This window comes from Bacidia gigantensis (genome assembly GCF_019456465.1).
Source record: "Bacidia gigantensis strain McMullin 20006 chromosome Unknown contig_180, whole genome shotgun sequence".
Lineage (NCBI taxonomy): Eukaryota > Fungi > Ascomycota > Lecanoromycetes > Lecanorales > Ramalinaceae > Bacidia > Bacidia gigantensis.
The window spans coordinates 108,469-131,030 of NW_025408596.1; the positions used below are offsets into that span (position 1 = coordinate 108,469).

General features: G+C 48.7%; 11 protein-coding genes across 11 annotated transcripts; 9 read left to right on the top strand and 2 right to left on the bottom strand.

The window, feature by feature from the left end:
• Positions 1-676: 676 nt before the first annotated feature.
• On the top strand, positions 677-6,667 carry KY384_002950 (uncharacterized protein; the record flags this gene model as incomplete). Its single annotated transcript, XM_044811471.1, has 2 exons — positions 677-3,716; positions 3,867-6,667. The coding sequence occupies 2 exons, from the start codon at positions 677-679 to the stop codon at positions 6,665-6,667; spliced, it is 5,841 nt and encodes a 1,946-aa protein (XP_044670604.1).
• Positions 6,668-8,499: 1,832 nt separating this feature from the next.
• Positions 8,500-9,456, top strand: KY384_002951 (uncharacterized protein; the record flags this gene model as incomplete). Its single annotated transcript, XM_044811472.1, has 1 exon — positions 8,500-9,456. The coding sequence occupies one exon, from the start codon at positions 8,500-8,502 to the stop codon at positions 9,454-9,456; it is 957 nt and encodes a 318-aa protein (XP_044670605.1).
• Positions 9,457-10,059: 603 nt separating this feature from the next.
• On the top strand, positions 10,060-11,635 carry KY384_002952 (uncharacterized protein; the record flags this gene model as incomplete). Its single annotated transcript, XM_044811473.1, has 2 exons — positions 10,060-10,452; positions 10,760-11,635. The coding sequence occupies 2 exons, from the start codon at positions 10,060-10,062 to the stop codon at positions 11,633-11,635; spliced, it is 1,269 nt and encodes a 422-aa protein (XP_044670606.1).
• A 444-nt stretch (positions 11,636-12,079) lies between these two features.
• KY384_002953 (uncharacterized protein) lies at positions 12,080-12,791 on the top strand (the record flags this gene model as incomplete). Its single annotated transcript, XM_044811474.1, has 2 exons — positions 12,080-12,400; positions 12,615-12,791. 2 exons carry the CDS (start codon positions 12,080-12,082, stop codon positions 12,789-12,791), a joined length of 498 nt encoding a protein of 165 aa, XP_044670607.1.
• Positions 12,792-13,481: 690 nt separating this feature from the next.
• On the top strand, positions 13,482-14,423 carry KY384_002954 (uncharacterized protein; the record flags this gene model as incomplete). Its single annotated transcript, XM_044811475.1, has 1 exon — positions 13,482-14,423. One exon carries the CDS (start codon positions 13,482-13,484, stop codon positions 14,421-14,423), a length of 942 nt encoding a protein of 313 aa, XP_044670608.1.
• A 577-nt stretch (positions 14,424-15,000) lies between these two features.
• KY384_002955 (uncharacterized protein) lies at positions 15,001-15,885 on the top strand (the record flags this gene model as incomplete). The annotated part of the gene is made up of 1 exon (XM_044811476.1): positions 15,001-15,885. The coding sequence occupies one exon, from the start codon at positions 15,001-15,003 to the stop codon at positions 15,883-15,885; it is 885 nt and encodes a 294-aa protein (XP_044670609.1).
• Positions 15,886-16,239: 354 nt separating this feature from the next.
• Positions 16,240-17,067, top strand: KY384_002956 (uncharacterized protein; the record flags this gene model as incomplete). Its single annotated transcript, XM_044811477.1, has 1 exon — positions 16,240-17,067. One exon carries the CDS (start codon positions 16,240-16,242, stop codon positions 17,065-17,067), a length of 828 nt encoding a protein of 275 aa, XP_044670610.1.
• Positions 17,068-17,765: 698 nt separating this feature from the next.
• On the top strand, positions 17,766-18,251 carry KY384_002957 (uncharacterized protein; the record flags this gene model as incomplete). Its single annotated transcript, XM_044811478.1, has 1 exon — positions 17,766-18,251. One exon carries the CDS (start codon positions 17,766-17,768, stop codon positions 18,249-18,251), a length of 486 nt encoding a protein of 161 aa, XP_044670611.1.
• Positions 18,252-18,713: 462 nt separating this feature from the next.
• Positions 18,714-19,839, bottom strand: KY384_002958 (uncharacterized protein; the record flags this gene model as incomplete). Its single annotated transcript, XM_044811479.1, has 2 exons — positions 18,714-18,808; positions 19,155-19,839. 2 exons carry the CDS (start codon positions 19,837-19,839, stop codon positions 18,714-18,716), a joined length of 780 nt encoding a protein of 259 aa, XP_044670612.1.
• Positions 19,840-20,377: 538 nt separating this feature from the next.
• Positions 20,378-21,331, bottom strand: KY384_002959 (uncharacterized protein; the record flags this gene model as incomplete). The annotated part of the gene is made up of 1 exon (XM_044811480.1): positions 20,378-21,331. The coding sequence occupies one exon, from the start codon at positions 21,329-21,331 to the stop codon at positions 20,378-20,380; it is 954 nt and encodes a 317-aa protein (XP_044670613.1).
• Positions 21,332-21,708: 377 nt separating this feature from the next.
• Positions 21,709-22,289, top strand: KY384_002960 (uncharacterized protein; the record flags this gene model as incomplete). Its single annotated transcript, XM_044811481.1, has 3 exons — positions 21,709-21,793; positions 21,859-22,112; positions 22,167-22,289. 3 exons carry the CDS (start codon positions 21,709-21,711, stop codon positions 22,287-22,289), a joined length of 462 nt encoding a protein of 153 aa, XP_044670614.1.
• Positions 22,290-22,562: the final 273 nt, after the last annotated feature.

Here is a 22,562-nt window from a genome sequence, read left to right on the forward strand (position 1 = left end):
TAGTACTGAGGAAAGCCATTGCTATATTGGTATATCGGGCGTCTACATCTCGGCTACATCTTACACCTGAATTGTGCCTCAATGATAAGCGAGATCTCAACGAAGTGCCCAGTAGGCAGCCAAGAAGACAAAAATGTCAATCATACTTGCGTCCCGACCGTGGATCTGCAAAGACTTGAACATCCAAAGATATCAAGGAAATACGCTTACCCCCTCTGTAACAAGATCTGCTGCTATACAAGAACAAAATGAACAACTGAGCAGCACCACGTCGCGCTTGGAGCCTCGTGCTAAGGTTCCTGCGCTATGCTGTCTGAGGATTAGCCACCGGCAACTGCTCCCCAATTTCGCCCCCAAAGCTGACATGCAGAACCGAGGTAATCTACCCAATCATATGCTTCGGCTGCGATACCCTAGTCTGCAGGCTGAGGTCTAGCACGTTTCAGATGGTTCAGCTCTCCAATGACAAGAGATGACAGAGGCTTAGATGCTCAGCCTGGCTTGATATATGTGCTGTCAAGAATAGCTTTTCTATTGGGGATCATATGCTCCTCGCAGTCAAGAACGCTCAAAAGGCAGCGAACGGTGTCTATGCTACTCAGTCATGAGGCGACGCTTTGTACCATGGTCATAAGCTCCCCTCGTGCATTGGTGAGCTTCGATTTTGGAGCTCAGGATGCCACACATGTTCAGCAAATCAAAGAAAGAGCAGTCGCCAAACGAGACTTCCCACAGTAAGTCTGGTGACTCACTCACCGGAGCAGCAGAGTCAAACAACCTTCACCTTCTACGAGATCAATCAGAGCAAGGGTTGTGGCAGCAGGCATGGGAGCAAGTAAAGTCTGAGAAGGCAGATTTGGTGAAAAAGCTGCCCCGGGAATTCCAGCATCTAGAGTACTGGACAACTAGCAATGAAGTGGAATACCTGAGGAAGGAAGCCCAACGTCGCCGTGACGAGCAACATGACAATGAGCGCAAGATTGGCGGAGGGAAACGAACTTATCGTGAGGTCTGTGACAAAGTCGCCAATTGCGCCCAGAAATTTCAAATCGTGGGAGATCTTGTTGTTCAAGCTGAGCCGGTGTATGCTGCTCTTCCTTGGGCATGCGTTCGCTTTTTCATCAACTGTGCCGTTGGCGAAAGCGCCACATATGCGCTGATGTTGGAGACCACCGAAGAAGTTTCGGAGTATATCGCCCAATACCCTGTCATCGAGCAGACCTACGCCAAAATTGACTCGGAATTGTCAAGTGCATTGCGAAAATCATTGCTCAAATTGTACAAGGTCATCCTTCAATTTCAAGTAGAGGCGCTAAGTTACTTCGATTCGGACCACAAGGTGTGGCGCACGCTTGCCGGCCTCAATCCTGTCAAGACTGAAGACATCAAGCAACGTCATGCAGCGATTGAGAAGGCTAAGGGGCGAGTGGACGACGATATAGCTCTGGTCGATGCTCAGGTCACAAAGAGTGGCATCGATAACCTCGAAGTCGGCCAAACAGGACAGAGAGAGCAGCTTGAGACGATCAAGCAGACTTTAAAAGCTTTATCGGGAGAGACAGGATCTGTTATCGAAGAACAGAGAGCCCTGCTTTCAGACGCTGATGCGAGACAGCAGGAGCGCAACGATGTCCTTGTGGGAATGTGGAAAGAGCCACTTGACGACCTCAAGGCCAAACTTGAGCAAGAGGAAATCGCGAGAGAGAAACAGAATCTGCTTGAGGTTCGAAGATGGCTTTCTCCCGTTGAGCCTGAGCAAAACTATGCTGAGGCTAGAGAGAAGCGCAAGTTATCGTTAGGAGATTGGCTGGTGGAGCACGACAAATTTATGAACTGGCAAATCTCTGATGCATCATCACTTCTCTGGCTTCATGGATTTGCTGGTACTGGGAAAACGGGGCTTGTTTGTCGCGTCATCGAAGATTTCCGTATTCGTCTCGATCAGGAGAAAGCAGGACAGGAGCCTTTTCGGATTGCATACTTCTTCTGCTCAAACGACAAAGGAGGAACTGGCCTTGAAGCGACTACAAGGGCAGACCCTGAAGCAGCTCTAAGAAGCATAGTGAGTCAGCTTTCTACGTCTCGGAAAGGCAGGAGCGTGGCTTCGATCGTACAGGAGAAGTTCGACCTTTACGGTCCTCATGGCGACAAACAGAGGGCATTGACGTACGCAGATTGTGCTGAGATCATCCTAACAATCTCAAGACAGGCAGCAGTCGTCATAGTGTTAGACGCTTTCGACGAGTGCGATCAGGACAAAAGTCCAAAACTAGTGCAGCAGCTCAAGGAAATTCTTCGTCAGAATCCCGAGAAAATCAAAGTGTTCATTTCTACCCGACCTTTCCCTGCAATCGAGAACGAATTAATACCAGAGGACTCAATCGAGGTGACAGCAGATAACAATGGCAAAGATGTCTCTACATTCATCAAGGACACACTCATGGCGCGCATTAAGGATAAAGACCTTCTAGACGGACATGTTTCCCCAGAATTAGAGTCGGAAATAGAGAGCACTCTCACTGCTCGTGCCCGCAATATGTTTCTCTACGCCAGTCTCCTGCTGAATCAAATATGCGACAAAAATCATCTAGTCGATGAAGAGAGCATACGCAGAAAGCTTACTGAACTGCCGAAAACCTTGACCGACGTCTACACTGGCGTCATGGCGGAGATTCACGACGACAACAGTAATTCTGAGCGCAGCTGCCAGATCGCACAGGATACCTTTAAGTGGCTTCTGTATGCGCAGGAAACTCTGACACCTGAAGCACTACTCGAAGCCATCTCTCCTCCTGAACGCAAAGCTGATCGTGACGAGATGTTGAGGGCCTGTAGGAACCTGGTTGTCTTAGGGTCGCAGTCTTTTGAATTTGCCCACTACTCTGTCCGGGAGCATGCTCGGCAAATATCGAAATATAGTTCTAGCCAGTGCCATGTTGTGGCTACGAAGAGCTGCCTCAGGATTCTGAACAAGACCTTTGGCGCTGGCATGTCTAGAGACGAATTGACGAGCCCGGAAAGATCTTTCGAGCAGTATGCTTTGCTTTATTGGCCGCTACACTATGAAGGAATCGATAAAAAGGATAAAGAAGAGCATCGGACAGCTATCAATACCATGCTTCGTACCTTCCTTCTTCAAGGCCGCAGTAGGAAGCATAAGTACCAACATTGGTTTGACGAGGCTTATGAGAAAGTCAAGCCTTTGAAGAACAATAGATACCTGGCTTCTAAATTTGAAGCCATTCGATCATCACCTTCAACCCCACTATTCGCCGCTTGCGTGTTTGGGTTGGAGGATCTCATCGCTAAATTCGGGCGAGAATTACATGAGCTGAACAATTACAATGACCAAGGCCAAACAGCCCTTTGCCTGGCCATCGAAAACAACAAGCTGGAAGCCGTCAAAGCACTGCTTTCTAGCCGATTCCCGGCTGATATCAATTTATTGAACGTGAAAGCTGTTCAACAATTCGAAGACTCGAAAGCCGACATAGTAGTGAAAGGGCCTACTATCTACGCTTCAGCCCTGCAGTGTGCAGCTGCGACGGGAAGGCTGGAGATCGCAGAGTACCTCATTACAAAAGGAGCGCACGTTGATCTTGTGGCTGGCTACTACGGAAGTCCGTTGCAAGCTGCCGCCGGGGAAGGTCATGCTCAGATGGTAGAATTGCTTCTGAAAAAAGGAGCAGAGCCTAATAGTCAGGGTGGATTCCATGGTAAGCCCTCTGAGGATTCTTGATATACTGCACTACATTCCTAGACTTCTCGCAGTACTGGCTCTGCAACCCTCGACCCCGCTCCACCTACTCATATCATCTTTGAGACGTTTTTTGGATATCGAAATACTGATAAATGCGTCATTCTAGGCAATGCTCTCCAGGCAGCGGCTGCCGCCGGTCACAGTCATATTCTTAATATCCTACTTGAGAATAAGCCTCCCGCTCTTGTGAACGTACCTGGAGGTCCGTGTGGTTCTGCTCTTACAGCAGCGGTCTTTTCAGGAAATAGCGACACCGTTTTTGCGCTTCTAGAGGAGAAAGCCAATGCCAGTGCAAGACATAAAACCCACGGCACTGCTCTTGAGGCAGCTGCGCTATCGGCACACAGGAATCTTGTTAGCTACAGGGAGATTGTCAAGGACTTGCTGGAGTTTCATGCGGAGGCGGATCTATCGCCTAAGGGAGATGACGTTCACATTCTGCATCGTGCCGCGTCTAAGAATCTGCCAGAGCTAGCGGAGTATTGTATCGATCGCGGATGCCAGGTCGACATGATTACGACCAAAGGACCCCGCTACCATAAAAGATTTGGTGAATTCCCGAGCGAGATGACACCACTCGCCTTCGCATGTGCTGAGGGCCATGTAGAGGCCACAAAGTTCCTCCTTAGTCGTGGAAGCTCTATTGAGCGTACGAAAGATCCCTCCGCAGTCCTTTGGACTGCTGCTTATCAAGGCCACGCTGAGGTCGTTGACCTGCTAATAAAACAGTTTAAGTCTACGCACAACGAAAAGGAAACGGCAGAGTTCATCGCTCAACGTCCTTATCCAAAGAGTGGCCATCCAATACTGTGGGCGGCCGCTTCATCTAGAGATCCTCACACTGTTCGAGTACTTCTCGATCACGGTGCTACCTATGAACCTAATTGGTTTAATGCGTCCCCACTCCTTGCTACTGCAACCTATGCAGCGCCTGAAGTAACCGAACTACTCCTCCAATATCACAGAGAGGGCAAGGTGGACGTCGATGTTAATAAACATGCGAATAATGGGAGGACTGCGGTGTGGGAAGCGTGCGCACTAAATCGGTTCAACGTTGCAATACAATTACTCTTCGCAGGCGCAGATTACACGATCAATGACGACCAAGACGCTACAACCCTAATTACTGCATCGGCTCATGACGATCCCCGCCTTTTTTGGAGGCTCATGCGACATGCGTCCTCACGGATGGATCGTTCTCGTTTCCTTGAATTTCTAAACCACCAGCCCAAATCGGCGAAAACAGCCATGATTGAGTGTGCAGAGAGAAATAGGCTCCCGCAGCTTAATTTACTCCTCGAACAAGGAGCTGATTACACGCTCACGGGGCACGCCGGTAATACACCTTTGCATTGGGCAAGTCGTCAAGGATTCGATGAAGCTGTGGGAATACTCCTGCAGCGAGCCTCGAAAGACGGTCAAGAGCGCTTTACAAAATTCATCAATCAAAGAAATAGGGAAGGAAAGACGGCACTGTGGGAGACAGCTATAGCCGATCAGGTGCTCACGATGCAGGCCCTAATCGAGGCAGGGGCAGATTACTCAATTCCAAACAACAATGAGGTCACAATACTTCACGATGCCAGCCTCAAAGGTAGAAGAGACCAGGTCAGATTGTTACTGGCATTAGAAAAAGAGGACATGAATCAGGAACGGTTCAATAACTTTCTCAATCACCGCAATAGTGGTGGAAAGACCGCCCTTTGGGACGCAGTAGATGGAGATCGACCGATCATTGTTGATCTCTTGCTACAGCACGGTATAGACTATACCATTCCAAACAAGAACAACGTCACTGCATTACATCACGCCAGCTTTCGAGGGCGGTCGCACCTAGTGACAGTAATTCTAGTGAAGGCATCCAAAGACCCTGACCAAGAACGCTTCAGGAGCTTCCTCAACGCCCAGAACAGTCTCTGGAAAACGGCCCTTTGGGATGCCGTAGATGCCAATCGACTACTCGTGATCCAAATTCTCCTGCACTACGGGGCAGATTACACAATCCCGCGCGATTGGGGCGTCACCCCGCTCCACCACGCGAGCTTCCGAGGCAGCAACGACATCGCAGTCGAGCTGCTCACAAAAGCGGAGAAAGAATTAGACGAACACCGCTTCCACGCTTTCCTCAACTACCGCAACAATGGCTACAAAACCCCGCTCTTCGACGCCGCAGACGCAAATCGTCCTACCACAGTCAAACTCCTTCTCGATCATGGCGCAGACTACACGATCCCCAGAGACAATGAAACCACAGCCCTCCACTGCGCCAGCTACAAAGGCTACAAAGACGTCGTGGTCGACGTCCTCACCGCTATGTTGAAGGATCCAGACAAAGCTCGCGCCCGCGCGTTCCTCAACCACCGCAACGACCAAGGAAAAACCGCCCTCTTCGACGCCGTAGACACCAGTGCCCGTGAAATCTCAAAGATCCTCTTGGACCAAGGCGCCGATTACACCATACCGCGCAAACACGACGTGACGACCCTGCACTCCGCCTGTTCGCGCGGCAGCATCAGCGTCGTGAGCGAGCTCCTCGCCGCCGGCGCTCGAGACCCTGATCATGCCCGTTTCAGAACCTTTCTCAATCAGCGCAACCATTTGGGCAAGACTGCCCTCATGGACGCCGCAGAACGGAATCAGGCCGATATCGTAAGCATGCTGCTGGAAAAGGGCGCGGATTGGAGTCTAGGCGACAAGGACGACCGTACGGCGTTGCATTTCTGTGCGTCGAAGAATCATATGGCGAGTGTGAATGCGCTACTGGGGTTCGTGGCTGAGAGTTGGGAGGTGACGAATGGAGGCACGGAGGGCGCGGACAGGTTTCGGGCCTTTTTGGAGAGGAAGGGGGGAGTGCTAGGGGGAGGAGGGAAGGTCTGCTGTGGAAGAATCGAGGAGGAAGGGGTATAAGGATGTCGTGGGCGTGTTGGTAGGGTACGGTGCCAGTAGGGATGTTTGAGAGTGTTTGTCTGCCCTGGATGGAAGATCGATGACGTTCGTTGGAGCGGTGGTGAGAGAGGCTCTTCGCTACCCACCACCCACTAGAGGACGGAGGAAGTTGCATTCAGTCGTCCTTGATCTTTGCCAAATACAGCGCAGCGCATTCACCGCTTGCAGGATGCTCAAGCGTCTCAGTGCGTCGGACCGTTGCGTTGGCATTTCTTTGTTCGTTATGTGGAAATGTTGTGCGAGCACCCGATGTACTGTCGCAGAGTCCCCGGCTAGTGCAGTCATGGTGAGGTGTTTGCGGCCACTCTGATATTCTAATTGCTCTCTTATGCCAATGTGATAAGACTTCTCACAGATTGATGATCGCTGAGTGGCAGTCCCATGGCTCGAAGACTTTTCGTTGCAATGCTTTGGTGCGAGATGAGACTTGAGGGGATTGAGGTCTCTTTGTCGACATTGTTTGCTTGAAGCGGGGTAATAGTAGGGACTCACCACCAATCAGCGGAAGAGGGTGGAGTCGTACGGTGCCGGTGGTAATGTGGCATGCGTAAGTACGTGACGTGGTGTTTGCTTTTCTATCTGTGAAAACACCGCTCTGCAACATCTTTTTGCTTTTGAGACATTCTTTCCTCCTGGGATCGATCTATATCTCGGTTCTCCCACCAGATTAGCCTGCCACCGAGATCGCAGTCGACGCAAAAGTATGCGGCTTCCATACAAACGGGATTCCTGCCCTGCTATACTGAGTCAACATCTACCAAATCCCATATCACAACATCCTCACCTTCTTCCTCCGCCCTTTCTTCAAAATGTCTCAGTCAGGCCGCCTGATGTTCATGTGCATCGTTATGTGGAAGAACAAAGAGCCATCGTTGCCGGTACACGTTGGCAATAAGACTCAAGATCAGCAGTGGTTAAAAGTGTGCATTTACTGGAACGCTTCCTGTGAGGGTCTGAGAAAACGAGACTATGAAATCGTGTCTCCGTCTGATCAAGACGCTTTCAATGTGAATCTTTTGGGAATCTTCTCCTCGGAGATCTATTTTGACGATTAGGTTCTTTGTCTAAATATGCAAACTTGGTTGTTCAGTCAGACCTTCTTATCCTGGGTACTACTGGTACTACTTTCGGTTGAAAGGCACGTATTTCTCATTGTTCGGGCATCATAACAGTTCCATACACCAATCCTGGTCGACGCAAGCGCAGAACACTCAGCCATAAAGAGATTGATAAAATGCGACGAGTGGACATTAGATCCATACCGGTAGTTTGGTGCCAGGTGGAGCGAAGGCGCCTTTTCGAAGGGTAAGATCCAGGATTCTCAACTGGTAATTAAAAATTGAAGCATTTGATTCGAATCCCAGGAACCTATCTGACCCAAGTAATTGACAGACAGATGCAGTTTGCATAGTGAAAGTCATCATCAGCAGATTATCATAATCGACTTGGTCTTGCTTCCACTGCTTCATTGTTCTGGTACTCGTGGTGTCGTCCTATCATTGTTTACGAGGATATCTCGGAGGATCTCCTTATAGTCTGTAGAGTCTGAACAATGGTATTGTTACAGCAAGCTCATTATGCTTCCCACCTCGACACGAATGATATAAATATATAAACGTTTCTGTGGCACACCTTCTCGATCTTCATTAAGACATCGGAACAGCCTCAGATTCTAAAAGATTAAGAATCAAGCTTGCAAAGCTCGCCATTTTCACGAATAATCTCCATCGACAGTCTTCACGAACGATCTTCATCGACAACTCAGTACAGAGCTAGAACGACAAACACACAAGATGAGTTTGTCAAGGAATTCCTCAAGCTCCAGCCTCTCGTCGTTGGCGACTGAGGATTTGAGAGAGGAGGAAATGCCCGACTCGGACATGTCACAATTGTCCAGGACCTCATCGAGCGCTACAATACGCTCTATAACCTCGGACCAACTCCATGTGGAGGCGGACAATGATACGGAGGGGGAAGACGATACAGAAGTGGAAAATGACACGGAAATGGAAAATGACTCGGAGATAGAGGATGATACTGAGGTCGAGGATGACACCGAGGTCGAGGATGACCCGGAAGACATGAATTCGAGCGAAGATCCCTCAACACCTGGCCCATCTTCGCAGTCTGAGGCCTCCTCCCAGTCGTCCCCTCCTCCAAGCGAATCAGAAGATGAGGACGAGGACGAAGTGGAAGAGGATACCAATGAGCTGATAAACGCTCACATATTTCCACCTCGATCGGAGCGGCTGTGTTGTCCCACCTGTGACAACTTTGTCGATGTTTTCTTGACCGTTCGAATAGGCGATCGTAACGCGGAAGCCGTTAATGCCTGCATAGATACCGGTTGTCCAGTCACCACAATCAGCAGACAGTTTCTTCTTGACTATATGCCAGACGCCCTCTTAACCAAGACGACACACCCGGTTCCGAGCAGTGGTATACAAGGAGGCGTGTCGTGGTTCAACCACGAGTGGAAAGAGCTCAAACTCTATATCAGGGGCAATCTCGGCAACGGTCAGAAGCGAACACTCGCACTTCCGGTGGATGTCGTGGTGGATCCTGAGATGGATGAGAACATCAGGCTCCTGATCGGGGCAGACATTATACTTGGACATCGAGGTGTTGTGGATATGAATCAGGGTTTTCTGCGCTTTCATAAGTGGAAGAATTTTCGGGCGCCGATTCGGTGCGAGGCGTCGGAACATAACCCAGCATTGGAAAGATTAGTTGATTACATCGAGCCATGATGAGTTTGTAGGACGAGACTAGTGCGGAAAAGAGCGATGGCGCTTTCTCAGATGAAATTGTACAGTATACTTGTTCCGGTGATCCATAATGGAATTATCTGAAAAATGGAAAACCCTACTTTTTCACTTCTCCATGTCCTGGTCAAAAGCCGTCAGCTAGATTGCTTGATTGCAAACCCTGTAACACGCTCAATGAGATTGAACTCATTGTCAATATCGACGCCAAACCTTCAAGAACTTTCGTAGCGCCTTTGTCTCCACCCAACATCCTTGAGTACCACCAGTCTGTCATTCAGCGATTGCCACTTAACATCATAGTTTCTGGACACCTGCACTCCAAATTCTTATAGTAAGTTGAACGTGCCTCCCTAGGAAAGGAGGCGAAAGAGGCCGTCAAAGGTAACAAGAAAAAACGGGCCCTCATATGTAATAGAGCAGGCTTCAATGATGGCAATTATGCCTATAGAAGGCATGAAATACGCCATGGACAGAAACTTACTGCCTTTCGCCTCGATCTCACCATATATAAGTCACCACCAGTTCCATGATCCTCAGCATCAGAAACCACTCATAGCTCGCAGGACATACCCAATATCCTCCAACATGCCTTCTAAACATTACTGGGCCGAAACCGATATCAACCCCTCATCCTTCACTCCACCAAGCATCTGGATCATCACCTTCAACGCGTACCAATGGCCCAATCGCAACCCCGCTTATTTCCCCAGCCTAGGCATCATCGACGTCCAGCCCGATCTTACGTCGGCACAAGAAACGGCCCGAGGCTGGCTCCTGCATCGACAGCATTGGCACTCGCATGGAATCCGAGATTCTTTACAAAACAATCAGGGCGACATCAATCATCTCAATGATCTGAGGACGCTTTGGAGGTCGAAGAATATGGTGAATCCCACTGAGCTCATGCATGGCAATAATTTGTGGATTGATTATGTGCAATATGGTCAGCCGGGGCAGCTGGGGTATGAGATGGTGGAGGTCAGGGCGGAGAGGTGGGTTGTTCCTGGGAGCTTTACTGGCTCTTGCAATGCGTGCTTGGCGGGGTATTGAATGGTACTGTTTCTCTCGGGTGGTTCGTGATGCTTCTTCTCGGTGACCTTATTGATGACAAATTCTGTTACGTCATTAGCACTGATGTTGTACGAACAATGGTTGGGGTGATATATGGTGGTACAAACATAACCTGTTGATAGTGGGGTATAAACAGCCTTAAGCGGTGACTTGTATTCTTGATTCTTCATCCATCTTGCTTCTCTCAAAATTACCATCTACTATTCTTTACTAGATGCCTCAAATGACTCTTCAAGACCCCCACTTCGATATGGAGAAAGCTGAGCGCGGGTATGGAGCGCTCTTGAAGCTTCCGCTCGAGCTCCGACAGCAGATCTATGGCATGGTATTTGCAAATGGGTTTTTGGTTGGACACACGGATGGCCTGCGAGGGTTGCATGTCAAGATCTCAAGGCCAGGGATTCTCACGACCTCCCGTCTGATTTATGAAGAGGCAAGGATAGTGCTGTCTTCCAGAACATTTGTTTTTTACCGAATTTCTTTTCATCCCGACAACCACCTCAATAACCACTCATTCAATACCGTCAAGCTAGGACACAGCTTCTCGGCGATGCAAAGCATGAAACTTCATATACTCGTGAGCCTAGATGATTTGATAGGGGGTATACCACTCAGATATTACCACTGGCACGTCGGCCTACAAAATACACAAATGGGAGATTCAGAGCTTTGGGAGAAGAAATGGGTACACTCTTTCGCGAAAATGATATCTCATTTCAAGAACTTGAAGACATGTAAAGTATACTTTTTTCTTCAAGGAACCATGGCGAGGAAGCATCAGAAGTTGCTGGAATTAGAGTTTCCCTGGGAAGGTATCCTAACGCCTTTGTGCAAAACGCAAAGTGTCGTGGTAAAATTGTACTATCAGACCTGGATGCGTGGAGACTGGAAGGCTTGGGAGCATCCAGACCTCGAAAAAGAAGAACTAAACAAGGCCACTGACGAGCTTCGCATCAAGTTGGAAACTATCTTGGGTCTGTGTCAGGGCACGGCTATTGATATGACGCCGTTGTCGATCATTCAAGCCATGGCCACTTTCCACTTTCAGCCAAAGGTCTATGCCATAGATCAGCACTTGAACGGGTCGTAGACTTCTCGTTGGAACAATTCGTTGAAGATGATGTCTGAATCGGTGGTGCGAAGTTAACCTGGAAGGAAGCCTGGCAATGAAACGGTTCAAAGTGAGGGCAAAGGCGGACTCTTGCTTGAAGGTTTCTCCTTTTTTGTTTGCATTGAGTAGTTTAATTCCCCAACAAGACTTTGGTATTATTTGGCAGACTTTGAGCGAATCAAAAGGTGGCTTATTCTACCGGAAAGTTTAGTCGACACCTCATTCACTTTGATCAGAGGCGGGGTCAACACCTCTCTCTAGCGCTCTTCCATTCGGTCCTTCTTTCTTCACTACCTCCATTACATTGATCTCCAGACCCCTTCCAGAAGACAAAGCAAGGTAAGGACGTCTTGTTCCTGAAGATCTGACATATTACTGACCGACGTTGTGATTTCAGTTCCTGCGGAAGCGCCGCGAATCATCATGGAGGTTACAACACCTGCATACGGCACACTCTCCAAGCTACCCCGCGAAATTCGACAGCATATCTATGGCAATGTCTTTGAAGATGGCTCATACGTAGGGCATTCGGAAAAGCTGCCTGGAGTGGTACATGAGGCTACAGAAACAGGTCTTCTTACAACGAGCCATGCAATTCGTGAAGAATCAAGAGACCTGTTCATTGCAAAGGCTACTGCAATCTACGACTTGCGCTTTGAGCCGAACTTCTCATTCAGCGAGATCAAGCTCGGAGAGAACACATCAAGAGTACAGAACGTCAAGCTCTGCATTTCGGTGCCGAGGGTGAGAATGCACATTTTTGGCTTAGCGGAAGATTGGCCAAAAGATTGGACTTCATCCTTTCAGCATCTCATGTATCATTTTAAGAGTGTACAATCGTGTGAGATATCATTCATACTCGACGTCAGATTTGTCAGACTTGCACTTCCACCACAAACTCAATCGCTTCCCTTGCAAGCTATCTTGACGTCTTGGAGTAAGCCTTCGACTGTTGTAGTCAGCTTTTGTCGCTGCGATTGGTACAGACCGGTACCATGCAGCGATGAGAGGACGGCCGACAGGAATAGAAAGAATCTACAAGCGAACGCTAATGTTCTTCGTGACATTCTGGAATCTATTCTGGGCCCGTGTCAAAGCACAAGCATTGATCAGAAAGGCGAGAGGTCTTACCTAGTCGCTTTTCGCTTTCATTCATTGTAGTCTATCTCTAGACCTGACTTGAAGGACGACTAAGAATAGGAATTCATCAAGAGCACGATTTGCAGAAGATACTGGGACAGGATGAACCAGGTCGACGGGAGGGGAAGGAGCAAATATCAGCGACATACATAAGCCAGTGGAGTGGAATTGAACAATGGAATGAGATCAACACCACATGCAGATCTGCATGGTGACCAAAAGGACGGTGACACTTAGTCTCTGCTCTGAATGATCTCACTGGGAATTCGAAAAATTGAGAGTAGCTTTCTTCAAGTCGTTTCTCCCCCTAGTTCATTCGGTAGAGACAAATTTTAATCCAAACCTTTCGTGCAGAAGTGCGCGCATGCTTTCCAAAGTACAGACTTAAGTCGGGAAAGCAGAGAGGACGCGTATAAAGACTACCATAAGCTACTCTTGACAGCTATTTTGTAGGTACATATTCAAGTAGTACAAGCTGCGTCATCGACACTTCAACACTTCAAAGGTGGGGTAGTTGAAGTGTCGAACTCGTTTGTCGTCTTCCTTCTTCACTTTCTCCTTCGTAACTTTCTTTCGACCAACGCTTTCTATCGCATACTCACCCACTCCAGACACTGACAAATACGATGGCCACCTGACGTCCTCGTGTTTGCCACAGACATCTTTCAACACACTTCATTGCACGATGGACAAACCGCCGTCACCTCTCGGTACTTTAGGCAACCTAGCGCTCGAGCTCCGACATCAAATTTACAAGGAGGTTATTGCAGACGGGTTTATTGTCGGCTCTGAAGATGATATCGGGAAGCTTTACCGTTCAAGGCAAGAATTGGGGATTTTGCAGGTGTCACGCGCGGTATATCTAGAAGTAAAAAAAGTACTGGATCGAGATGCACGTGTCCATTTTCAGGTGGTGTATGGCGATGGATTCTTTGGCCATGGGATCGAAGAGCTGGACCGACTAGAGGCTCTCCGTCAAAGGAATCTTTCCGCAACTCAACACGTGATGTTTGACCTATACGTGGATTGGAAAGACGTTGACGCTATAATTGAGGATTACATCGCTCGAGGTGTACTCAAACAATGTCCACCACATGGTATCGCCGGGGAGCATTCACCGCCTTCGGAGGGGACATGGGTGAAAAGTTGGCAAAAATTATTCGACCAACTGACCAATCTCAAGACCTGTGAGCTTGCCATCATACTCAACCCAGTCACCGATGAATATTTTCAGCCCTTGAATGTACTGGAACTACCGTTAAAAGAGATGTGCTGGTCATTTCGGGATCTCGAGCAAGTGACCATCACAGTAGCGAGCTGTGATTGGGACTATCCTGATCAATCACGTGCAACAACAGAGCGGATGGAGCCAAGCTTACACCAGTCAATGCTTTACTTGCGAAGGGCGTTCAAGTCGTATTTGGGCCCATGTGGAAGAACGGAATATTTCGATTGGTGTGAAAGTACAAGTGTCGAGGATTTTTCGGAAGGAGACTTTACGCAAAGTGCTACCCTCACCTTTCATCCACGTTCCGCAGTTTTTGAGAGCGACGCTGTTGACCCAATCATGGAAGACCGATATCTCCAGATGTTATTAGACCAGACCCAGCAGATCTACTTTAGGTAGTGAAGTGGAGCACATCGCAGGCAGATCAGACCATGTCCAGCAAGTGAGATCGAGTCAGGGACGCAAGGACACGGAAGAGAAGAATACGCGTCACAAAGAGAGAAAGTTTGAGGATTTTGCCACTGAATCTTGATGCTAAGTAGTACAAAAGGTAGCAAATTCAAGTACTCTTTCATATGAATTCCCCGTGTACTATCTCTATCGATAAAAGTGCACTGTACCACAGCGTAGGAGAAGTCGTGCCACTCGAGAGGAAAGTACGGCCATTCGAATCATTTCTCATCATGACTGTTGTGCCGTTTGCGGACAAAGACTAGATTCTCTGTGTTGATTTCACAGGTAAGTAGACACAGCAAACGTGATACTACACTCACACCAACATGATCAAGTGTTGATCAGGAGTACTATATAAGCTCTCATGGCCCCTAGATAGTTTCTTCCTTCCAATAATGCAATCTTACCCAATTACCAATCTATGACTCTCCTCTTCTTGCGCCCCTCTACGTCTACACTTGTACCAGTCCTCCAAATCGACACATTGCAGGTAAGATCTGGATATCGCGGGACCATTACTGCAATGAATATGGACATACCATCGAACGCCTTCGGGACCCTAAGCAAGCTCCCAGCTGAGATCCGACATCTCATCTATGAGAATATAGTACTTGGCGGCTTCATTGCGTGTGACAGAACTAAAGGGTCAGCAAAGTCTTTTGAACACACACAGCTAGGAATTTTGAGTGTCAACAGCGCTATTCATGCCGAAGTTCAAGACACCTTGCGCTTGCACGGGCAATACTTAATCGAAGTCTACATCAGCGAACGTAGGCATAACGTTCCTAGCGAAGAAACTCTGACGGCAAGTGGAGAAGCCTATGGGCATCACGCTAAGTTACGGATTTCGTTTGACGGTTGCTGGCCCAATGCCTTAGAACACGAACCAAGCCTCGACCAATCTTATCCCAATGACCAAAAACGCGAATGGCTAGCATCTCTAGCTCGGGACCTTGGCGTGGGCAGAGACCTGAAGCATTTGGAGATTGAGATTCCGATATCCATGAGATCAATCAGCGATGACATGGCCAGGATCTCACGAGGACTCCATTTCGATACATTTCTCAAGCAACTTCAGGGACTCTCGAGTGTGACGATCAACGTGACTTGCCATGAGAGTAATCCATGTTTGAGGGGATACGAGGATCGAATAGAGGAGATTAAAAGTATGACTGTGCGAAAAGCAGTACTATTGCTTCAAGGATATTTTGTGGAACACTTAGGACCATGCTACGCTGTCCAGGTGTGTGGAAGTATGGAGGGTCACTTTCAAACTAGCTTTACCGGCAAGATCATTCTCCACTTTTTGGATGCGAGCCCGGCTGTAGGAGGCTCTTACATAAAGCATAACTTATGCAGTTGTGACCCTGAGATTATATGTAAATGCCATGAGAAAGAAGATAGATAGTCAATTGACTAGGAAAGTCCGGTCTTCGCGAATGGGAACAGAGAGTTTTAGATAGAACAAGAGTTGCTCATGGAGTTCACAAGAATTCAAGTAGTATGAGTCGCCTATTATTGGCACAGTGTTGACTTATGTGATAAAAATGCGCCATTCACAGCGTGAAAGGAGGAGTATCTGGGCTTTAAACGTTTCATATACCTGCCATGGAGATCTGTGTGAAGAACCCCTTTGGTGTCGTGTTCACGAACAATAAAACACACACTCGCTACAATTGCTTGACACCTAAAACGTTGTGTCAATAACAGAATCAAATAAAAGGGCACATAGGATTTGATAATCGAGGTCCTGACATCAGACATGGCGAACAACAATGATGTTGCGGCAGGTAGCTGCGGCACACTGACCAAGCTACCAGTCGAAATCAGGGACATCATTTACGAATACACGATAGCACAAGGCTGTATCATGCTCCACAAAGTAGAAAATCAACTTTCTACATACCAGCGAGCAGAGCTAGGTGTCCTTAGAGTAAACAAAGCGATCTATGCTGAGGTCAGAAAAGCTCTGCAGCTTCATGGACAATTTGTCGTGGAGATCTGCTTTGGGACACAAATTCGCGGCGACGACATGCTCTTGAGAAATGCACAAGGCTATGAACTCAATGAAACACTCATTGAATATTCTGGCGCAAGGAAACGCTGGGAGCCTGAATCGAGGTTCATTCATGAGCGACTCAAAATGCATTACTCGGCCCAGAATCAGCTGCGCATAGTCTCTGTACGAAACACAGTTGGACTGTACAAAGACTTGAAGAACTTGACTATCAACATCGTCATGAATATCAATTCGAGAATGGACACTGCCAAGGAGCATAACGCGCCTGAAAGTTTACAAATTGACACACTCCTAGAACAGTTGCGGATGTTGGAGACGGTGACTGTCAAAGTAACATTCGACAACACCAAGCTGGCTTTTGGCGCCCATAGATGGTCTTCTGTGCGCGCATACATGTTCGATGGAATCGCTGCCTGGGTCCGTGAAATGTTCGGAGCGCATTTGGGAGAATGCCAACGCTTCACGATGGACGGCGGCTTGGGAAAGACTGGGACTTTACAGGACGAGTTGTCGTTCTATTTTCGACCGAAAGACAGCGTCCTAAGTGCTCGTACTATGAGCATATGCTAATGAGAATGGAGGCGGAGGATACAGAAAGCGAAGGGATAGGGGTTTGGACATATCGCTATATGCTGGCGAATGCATCTTAGCTAACACTGCAATTATGATGCATAGAAGGCGTGATGAAGCGGTTCACTTTGACTAGCCCTGAGTCTACCAATAAGAAGGTAAGACACATGTCGGAGGCCGTGTAGTATTCTCACAGTTCTGATTGAAGGGGAAGAGTTTTATTCAGAGTATGAAATTTCTTGCACAGATCAGATATATAGATCCTTAAACGCGTATGCATTCTGCCGCACACTTTCATACATTGATGTGATATCAATCGTAGAAGCTATGTCCCAAGATATTGAATATATCGGACAAAAATGTGCTCGGATTGGCTGTAACTGCAAATTAGTCGTAGCCTCACGAAAGATCGTCGCACTATTTTTCCGATATGACTCTCTTTGATGATCGTTCTAGTGGTCATTAAGGCACCAAAGGTGTGATGAACTGACATTGGCATGAAATTTGCGAGTGTCGTAGCCAGAAAGGCCTGTGGCACGTGATCCTAAGGCGATTGCCACCATTTGCCCCATTGCCCGTTGAATATTGTGTTAACAGAAGTGTCAATGGCACATATGCCGTGACAACCCCGCTCAATCTTTACCCCTTGACATTCACCACATCCCCAGCATTCTCAAACAGCTCGGTATATCAAGAATATGGACATCACAATAAACGCCCACGGTGCTTTGAGCAAGCTCTCGACCGAGATCCGCGCTCTGATCTACCAAATAGTCATATCACAGGGCTATATTCTATGCAACAGGACAGGCATCCCGTGGACATCACGCAAGCGCGCGACCCTAGGCGTACTAACAACGAACAAAGCCATTCGTGCCGAAGTCAAAGACGTCCTCTACACACACGGCCAGTCTCTAGTGGAGACGAGATTCAAGACTATCGCCGCCAATCCGGACAACTTACAAACATGTCGTGGCGCCGAGGGGATCAACACTACGCTGAGCATCATCATAGACGGCACGAAAAGACATGACAGAGTCAGAAATCCATTTCCTGATTTCATAGAGCCAGATCGCAGATGGATGGCTTGTATGCCCAAAGCCATCGGGCTGTACAAAAACCTGCAGAATCTGCACATCGAGCTTGAAACCATCAATAGCCAGCCTTTTACGAGACTCGGGTGACTGATTTCGAAAATGGGGCTTGAAAATTTCCTCGAGGAGATTCGAGACTTGAGGAAAATTGTTTTTACGTATATCTACTACGTGCCCTGGGTACCAACGCCACGAAAGGGTCACCCTCAGTGGCTGGATGTGACTAAGACAGAGTTCGAAGAAGGTGTACCCAGGCTTCGCGCGGGCATTGAAAGTTTCCTAGGGCCATGCTCTAGTATCACTGTCGAACGGAAGCCGAAGGGAAAGCATTCTTTCGAAGGCAAAGCTACCTTGCGCTTTGACTCAGTGATGCAGTCTGATGGACAATAGCCAAGGTAAATCAAGCGATTTGGATAACCCATTCCGAATCCGAAGTTTGCAGAGATTTGAAGCTGTGGATTCAATTAATGGGCAGGGTATGGGAAAAGAAAGCTTTGTCGTGTTGCTATGCAAACAGGTTACTCTGGCTTAGACGGAGGCCATAAGATTATTTCACAAGAAACACACCACGCGCAGGCTTGCTGAATGACCCGCCACCTCATTGAAATGCGTACTCATAGCATGAATATTCCTTTCATCGGACAAGTCTTAACACCATGACACAATCCTCAAAACCTCCCCTCAAGTGTCCAAGGTCAACCCAAAGAATAGCCAGTCACTAATGAACCGCCTCGCTCATCTAACACGCTGGCTTCCCCCTCCCCCTGCCCCTCCCCATCAACCACAACACCACACTCCTCCCCAAACAACCTAACCACCCCACTCATACTCTCAACCCTCAACAAACTCTCCGCCCTCTCCAATCCCTGCCATCCCACAACACCCCCCTCCCACTCCCATTCGGCTCCCACCACAAAGTCGGCCAACGCGTCATCACCACGCCACCCATGGAGCGCATATCCGCCCTCACCGGAAAATGCGTGGGGTATCTACACTCCACCCCGCCTGAGACGGTGCGAATGCGCGACTGGATATCGAACGCGGCGCCAAAATCGCATTTGCAGCCTGGCGGCCCGGAGAGGGTGTAGTGCACATCTCCGGACATGGTCTCGATGCCCATGTGGCTCTTGATTTCGCGGGGCGTTAGGAGGGAGGTGAAGAGGTGGGCACTGACGTTGCCTGAGGTTGTAAGTATGGTGGTCTCGCTGCTGTGCGGCATGGTGGCGATGATGTCGCCAGAGATGGTCTTGAGATTTGTTGAGAGGAGGAGATGAGTGCTGGAGTTAGGGAGGGCGTCTTTCATGGTCACGCGGATGGAGCCGGAGGTGGATTTTAGGGTGAGATGGGGTGAGTAGGTGATGTTTGGGTTGGAGAGTTGTGAGGGGTCAAGGGTGATGGTGATGTTTATGGAGCCGGAGAGCGTGGTGATTGAGAGGGAGTCGCTGAGGGTGTAGGTGCCCCGGACTGCTTCGTGGGTTGTGGTGATGACTGTGTTACGCTGGCGGTGTTCGTTTGGGGACGGGGTATTTGGGATTGGGGATGTTTGAGGCATCTCTGGCATGGCTGGCATTGGAGCCATTCGTGGTATCGGAAGTGTAGGTGCACGGGGTGGTGTCGGTGACCTTGGAGGACTGGCGGGCTCTGATTCTGGAGCAGGAGTAGAGTTTGTATTGCCCATCGTGCCTTCCCTTTGCTAATCGAATCGTCAGGTCGACTGTGGGCTTGCAATGTTGTTGCAATATCTAAGGTTGAGTGTTGAATCGAGACTTTGTTCGGAGAGGGGGTGTGAGTTTAATGGCTACTAGATTAGCGTATGACAAGCCTTGTGTGACTTTGTGTGGCGTTGAACAAATATGCAATGGAGTGTGAGTCAACGAATAGAAAGGACCAGCCGCCTTGAGCACTGCCCTTCTTGAAGGTGTTACAACAGCACAACCGTACACCGTGTCCTCGAACTCGGATCCATCGTACGCACTCAGAGAGCAGGCAGAGATCTGCCAATGTTTTCCAGCGGATCTCAGAGACTGAATGGTAGCCTCGCCACCGCTGGCATTTTGCTCTTTCTCCTGGCCATCAGTGCTCGGTCAAGTGGGGCAACGGGCAAGGGATGACACAATAAGATGTGAATATACCTCAATGATGGGTCCTACCTCTATGGTCTTCTATAACTTCTTCAGAGTAGCATTCCAGGGCCCGAAAATAATATCGCTCTTGTATTACGATCTCGCCTCGGGCTTCTCCACTCCTGTCAACTTCTCCAACTTCTCGATGCTTTTCACAAAGTACCCCTTAAGCCCATATTGCGCAATCTCATCCCTGTCCTCTTTCAAGTGTGTCAAACCCAAGTTGAACAGAGCCTTTGCTTCACTCTCCTCCCTCTTCTCACGCCTCTGTCTCAACCTTTCTTTCTCCCATGCTGTCCTTTGCTTCAGCAACCACCCTCTCTGTTGCTTGTTCGGTCTGCGCGTCTTGAACTCTCCAACATCAGCATCCGTGTCAGGATTCCAGCGTTTCTTCTCTGCCGCCGCTCCTGCCATGATTCCACCTGCTTTACTGCCAACAGCACTGTCTTCTAGGTCTTTCTCCAATCGGCCAATCACCTCTATCATAACCTTGTCCATCTTTTCATACTCAGGCTCCGACTCTCCATATCCACTCATCCTGAAGCTAAGCCAAAGGTCCGCATAGGCGTGTTCGCCCATGTAGAGTAGGAGGTTGAAAGCCCGAGCGGTGGCCTGACCTGAGGGCGAGAGCTTGAGAAGCTCGTCCACCGCGGGGAGGAATGTAGACATAGTTTGGGCGTATTCGTCAGAAGTTACGCCGAACTTGTTGTTGGGATCCTGTTTCACACAGATCTTGTCTAGGACGGCGAGTTTCTTCTCAATCGCTGCGATAGTTGTGAGGTAGTGCTTCTTGGTGGGATTGGAGGATGTCTTTGTGGCAGAGGACGATGAGCTCTTCTTGAATTTCTTTGTGGAGGACCTCGATGCCGTAGAGTGCGTGCTTGTTGTTTGGGCTTCGTCTGCGAGTCCGTTTACTGCTGGCTTGCCGGCAAACAGGGTCCGAATGTCAGTAGTCTTTTGGACCTTTGAGGTGGGAGCGGGTAGTTGATTGGCTGCTGAAGATGACTCTACCAAGGCGTGTGATCGCTTACGGGAACTGGAGGCCATGTCAAGGACAGTGGTAGGCAGTGCGGTAGGCTTGGTGAAGAGAAAGATGCTCAGGTTGTACGCGATTAGTAACGCGTTTAAATAACAATAAATCGTGTGTATTATACGGGTGGTAAGAAAGGGGGCTCCTGGGGCCAAGACATCGTGAGCTGAGGGGAGGCTCTCCAGGGGCTTATAGGCGCTCTCGCCGACTCAAGGCAAGTATTGAAAATACGCTGATTTTGATACGAGACTACTGCACGTGCAGACGCGTCAAATACGTGTTCCAGTCCACCTTCTCCTGTCTGCTTTCCTCCATTTACCTCCCTTGGTCTTACTCTGTTTTCGCTTGCTATCCTGCTGAGAGCTTGCTCAAAGTCTCAGCAACGTCGAATGCCATGGGTCTCGCACTGGCTGACACACCTGACGAGGACGAATTTGGTGACGTTGATGATCAAGACTTTCTGACAGCTGAAAAGTCTAGTAAGAAGAGATTGTCCGACGATCCAGCTCCCCCGAGCCTAAGAGAATCAAGCATGATGATCAAGATCCATCCTTCGCAATCCCAAAGACCATTCTGTCCAAGTACTGGAATTTTGCGGATTTCCGCCTAAAGCAGGCAAACGCAATTTCCCGACTGTTATCTGGCAACAGTGCAGTTGTTGTGTTCCCCACGGGTGGTGGTAAAAGCCTTGTGTATCAAATACCAGCATTATCATTTGACGAATATGACATCCAATGTGGCCGGCCTGCGGGTAAAGGAGTCACCCTTGTAGTCAGTCCACTGATCGCTTTGATGAAAGTATGTCCCACCATTCACCAGCGCCTTGCGCTTGACAGGTTTAACTCTGTCTAGGATCAAGTTGATATGCTGCGAAAACGTGGTATCTCAGCGGCTGCCATGGATTCCAGCCAGTCAAGAGAATCATGGCTGGATGCAAGCGAAAAATTGCGCAATGGGACTTTGAAGTTACTGTAGGCCTCCACGGGGCGAAGGCCGTATGCAAGCGCCAATAGTTGACGATAGATCTAGATACGTTGCACCAGAACGACTCAATAACGAAGGATTCATTCAAATGATAAGCCATACCAGGATCCGCCTTGTAGCCATCGATGAAGCCCACTGCATCTCAGAATGGGGTCATGCTTTCCGGCCTGACTATTTGAAAAGTCTGCAGCTCTGTCCCTGATGTGGACATTGAGTATTTTAGGCTGACAGTCCCAGTCGCACGATTCACGCATGAAATTCAGG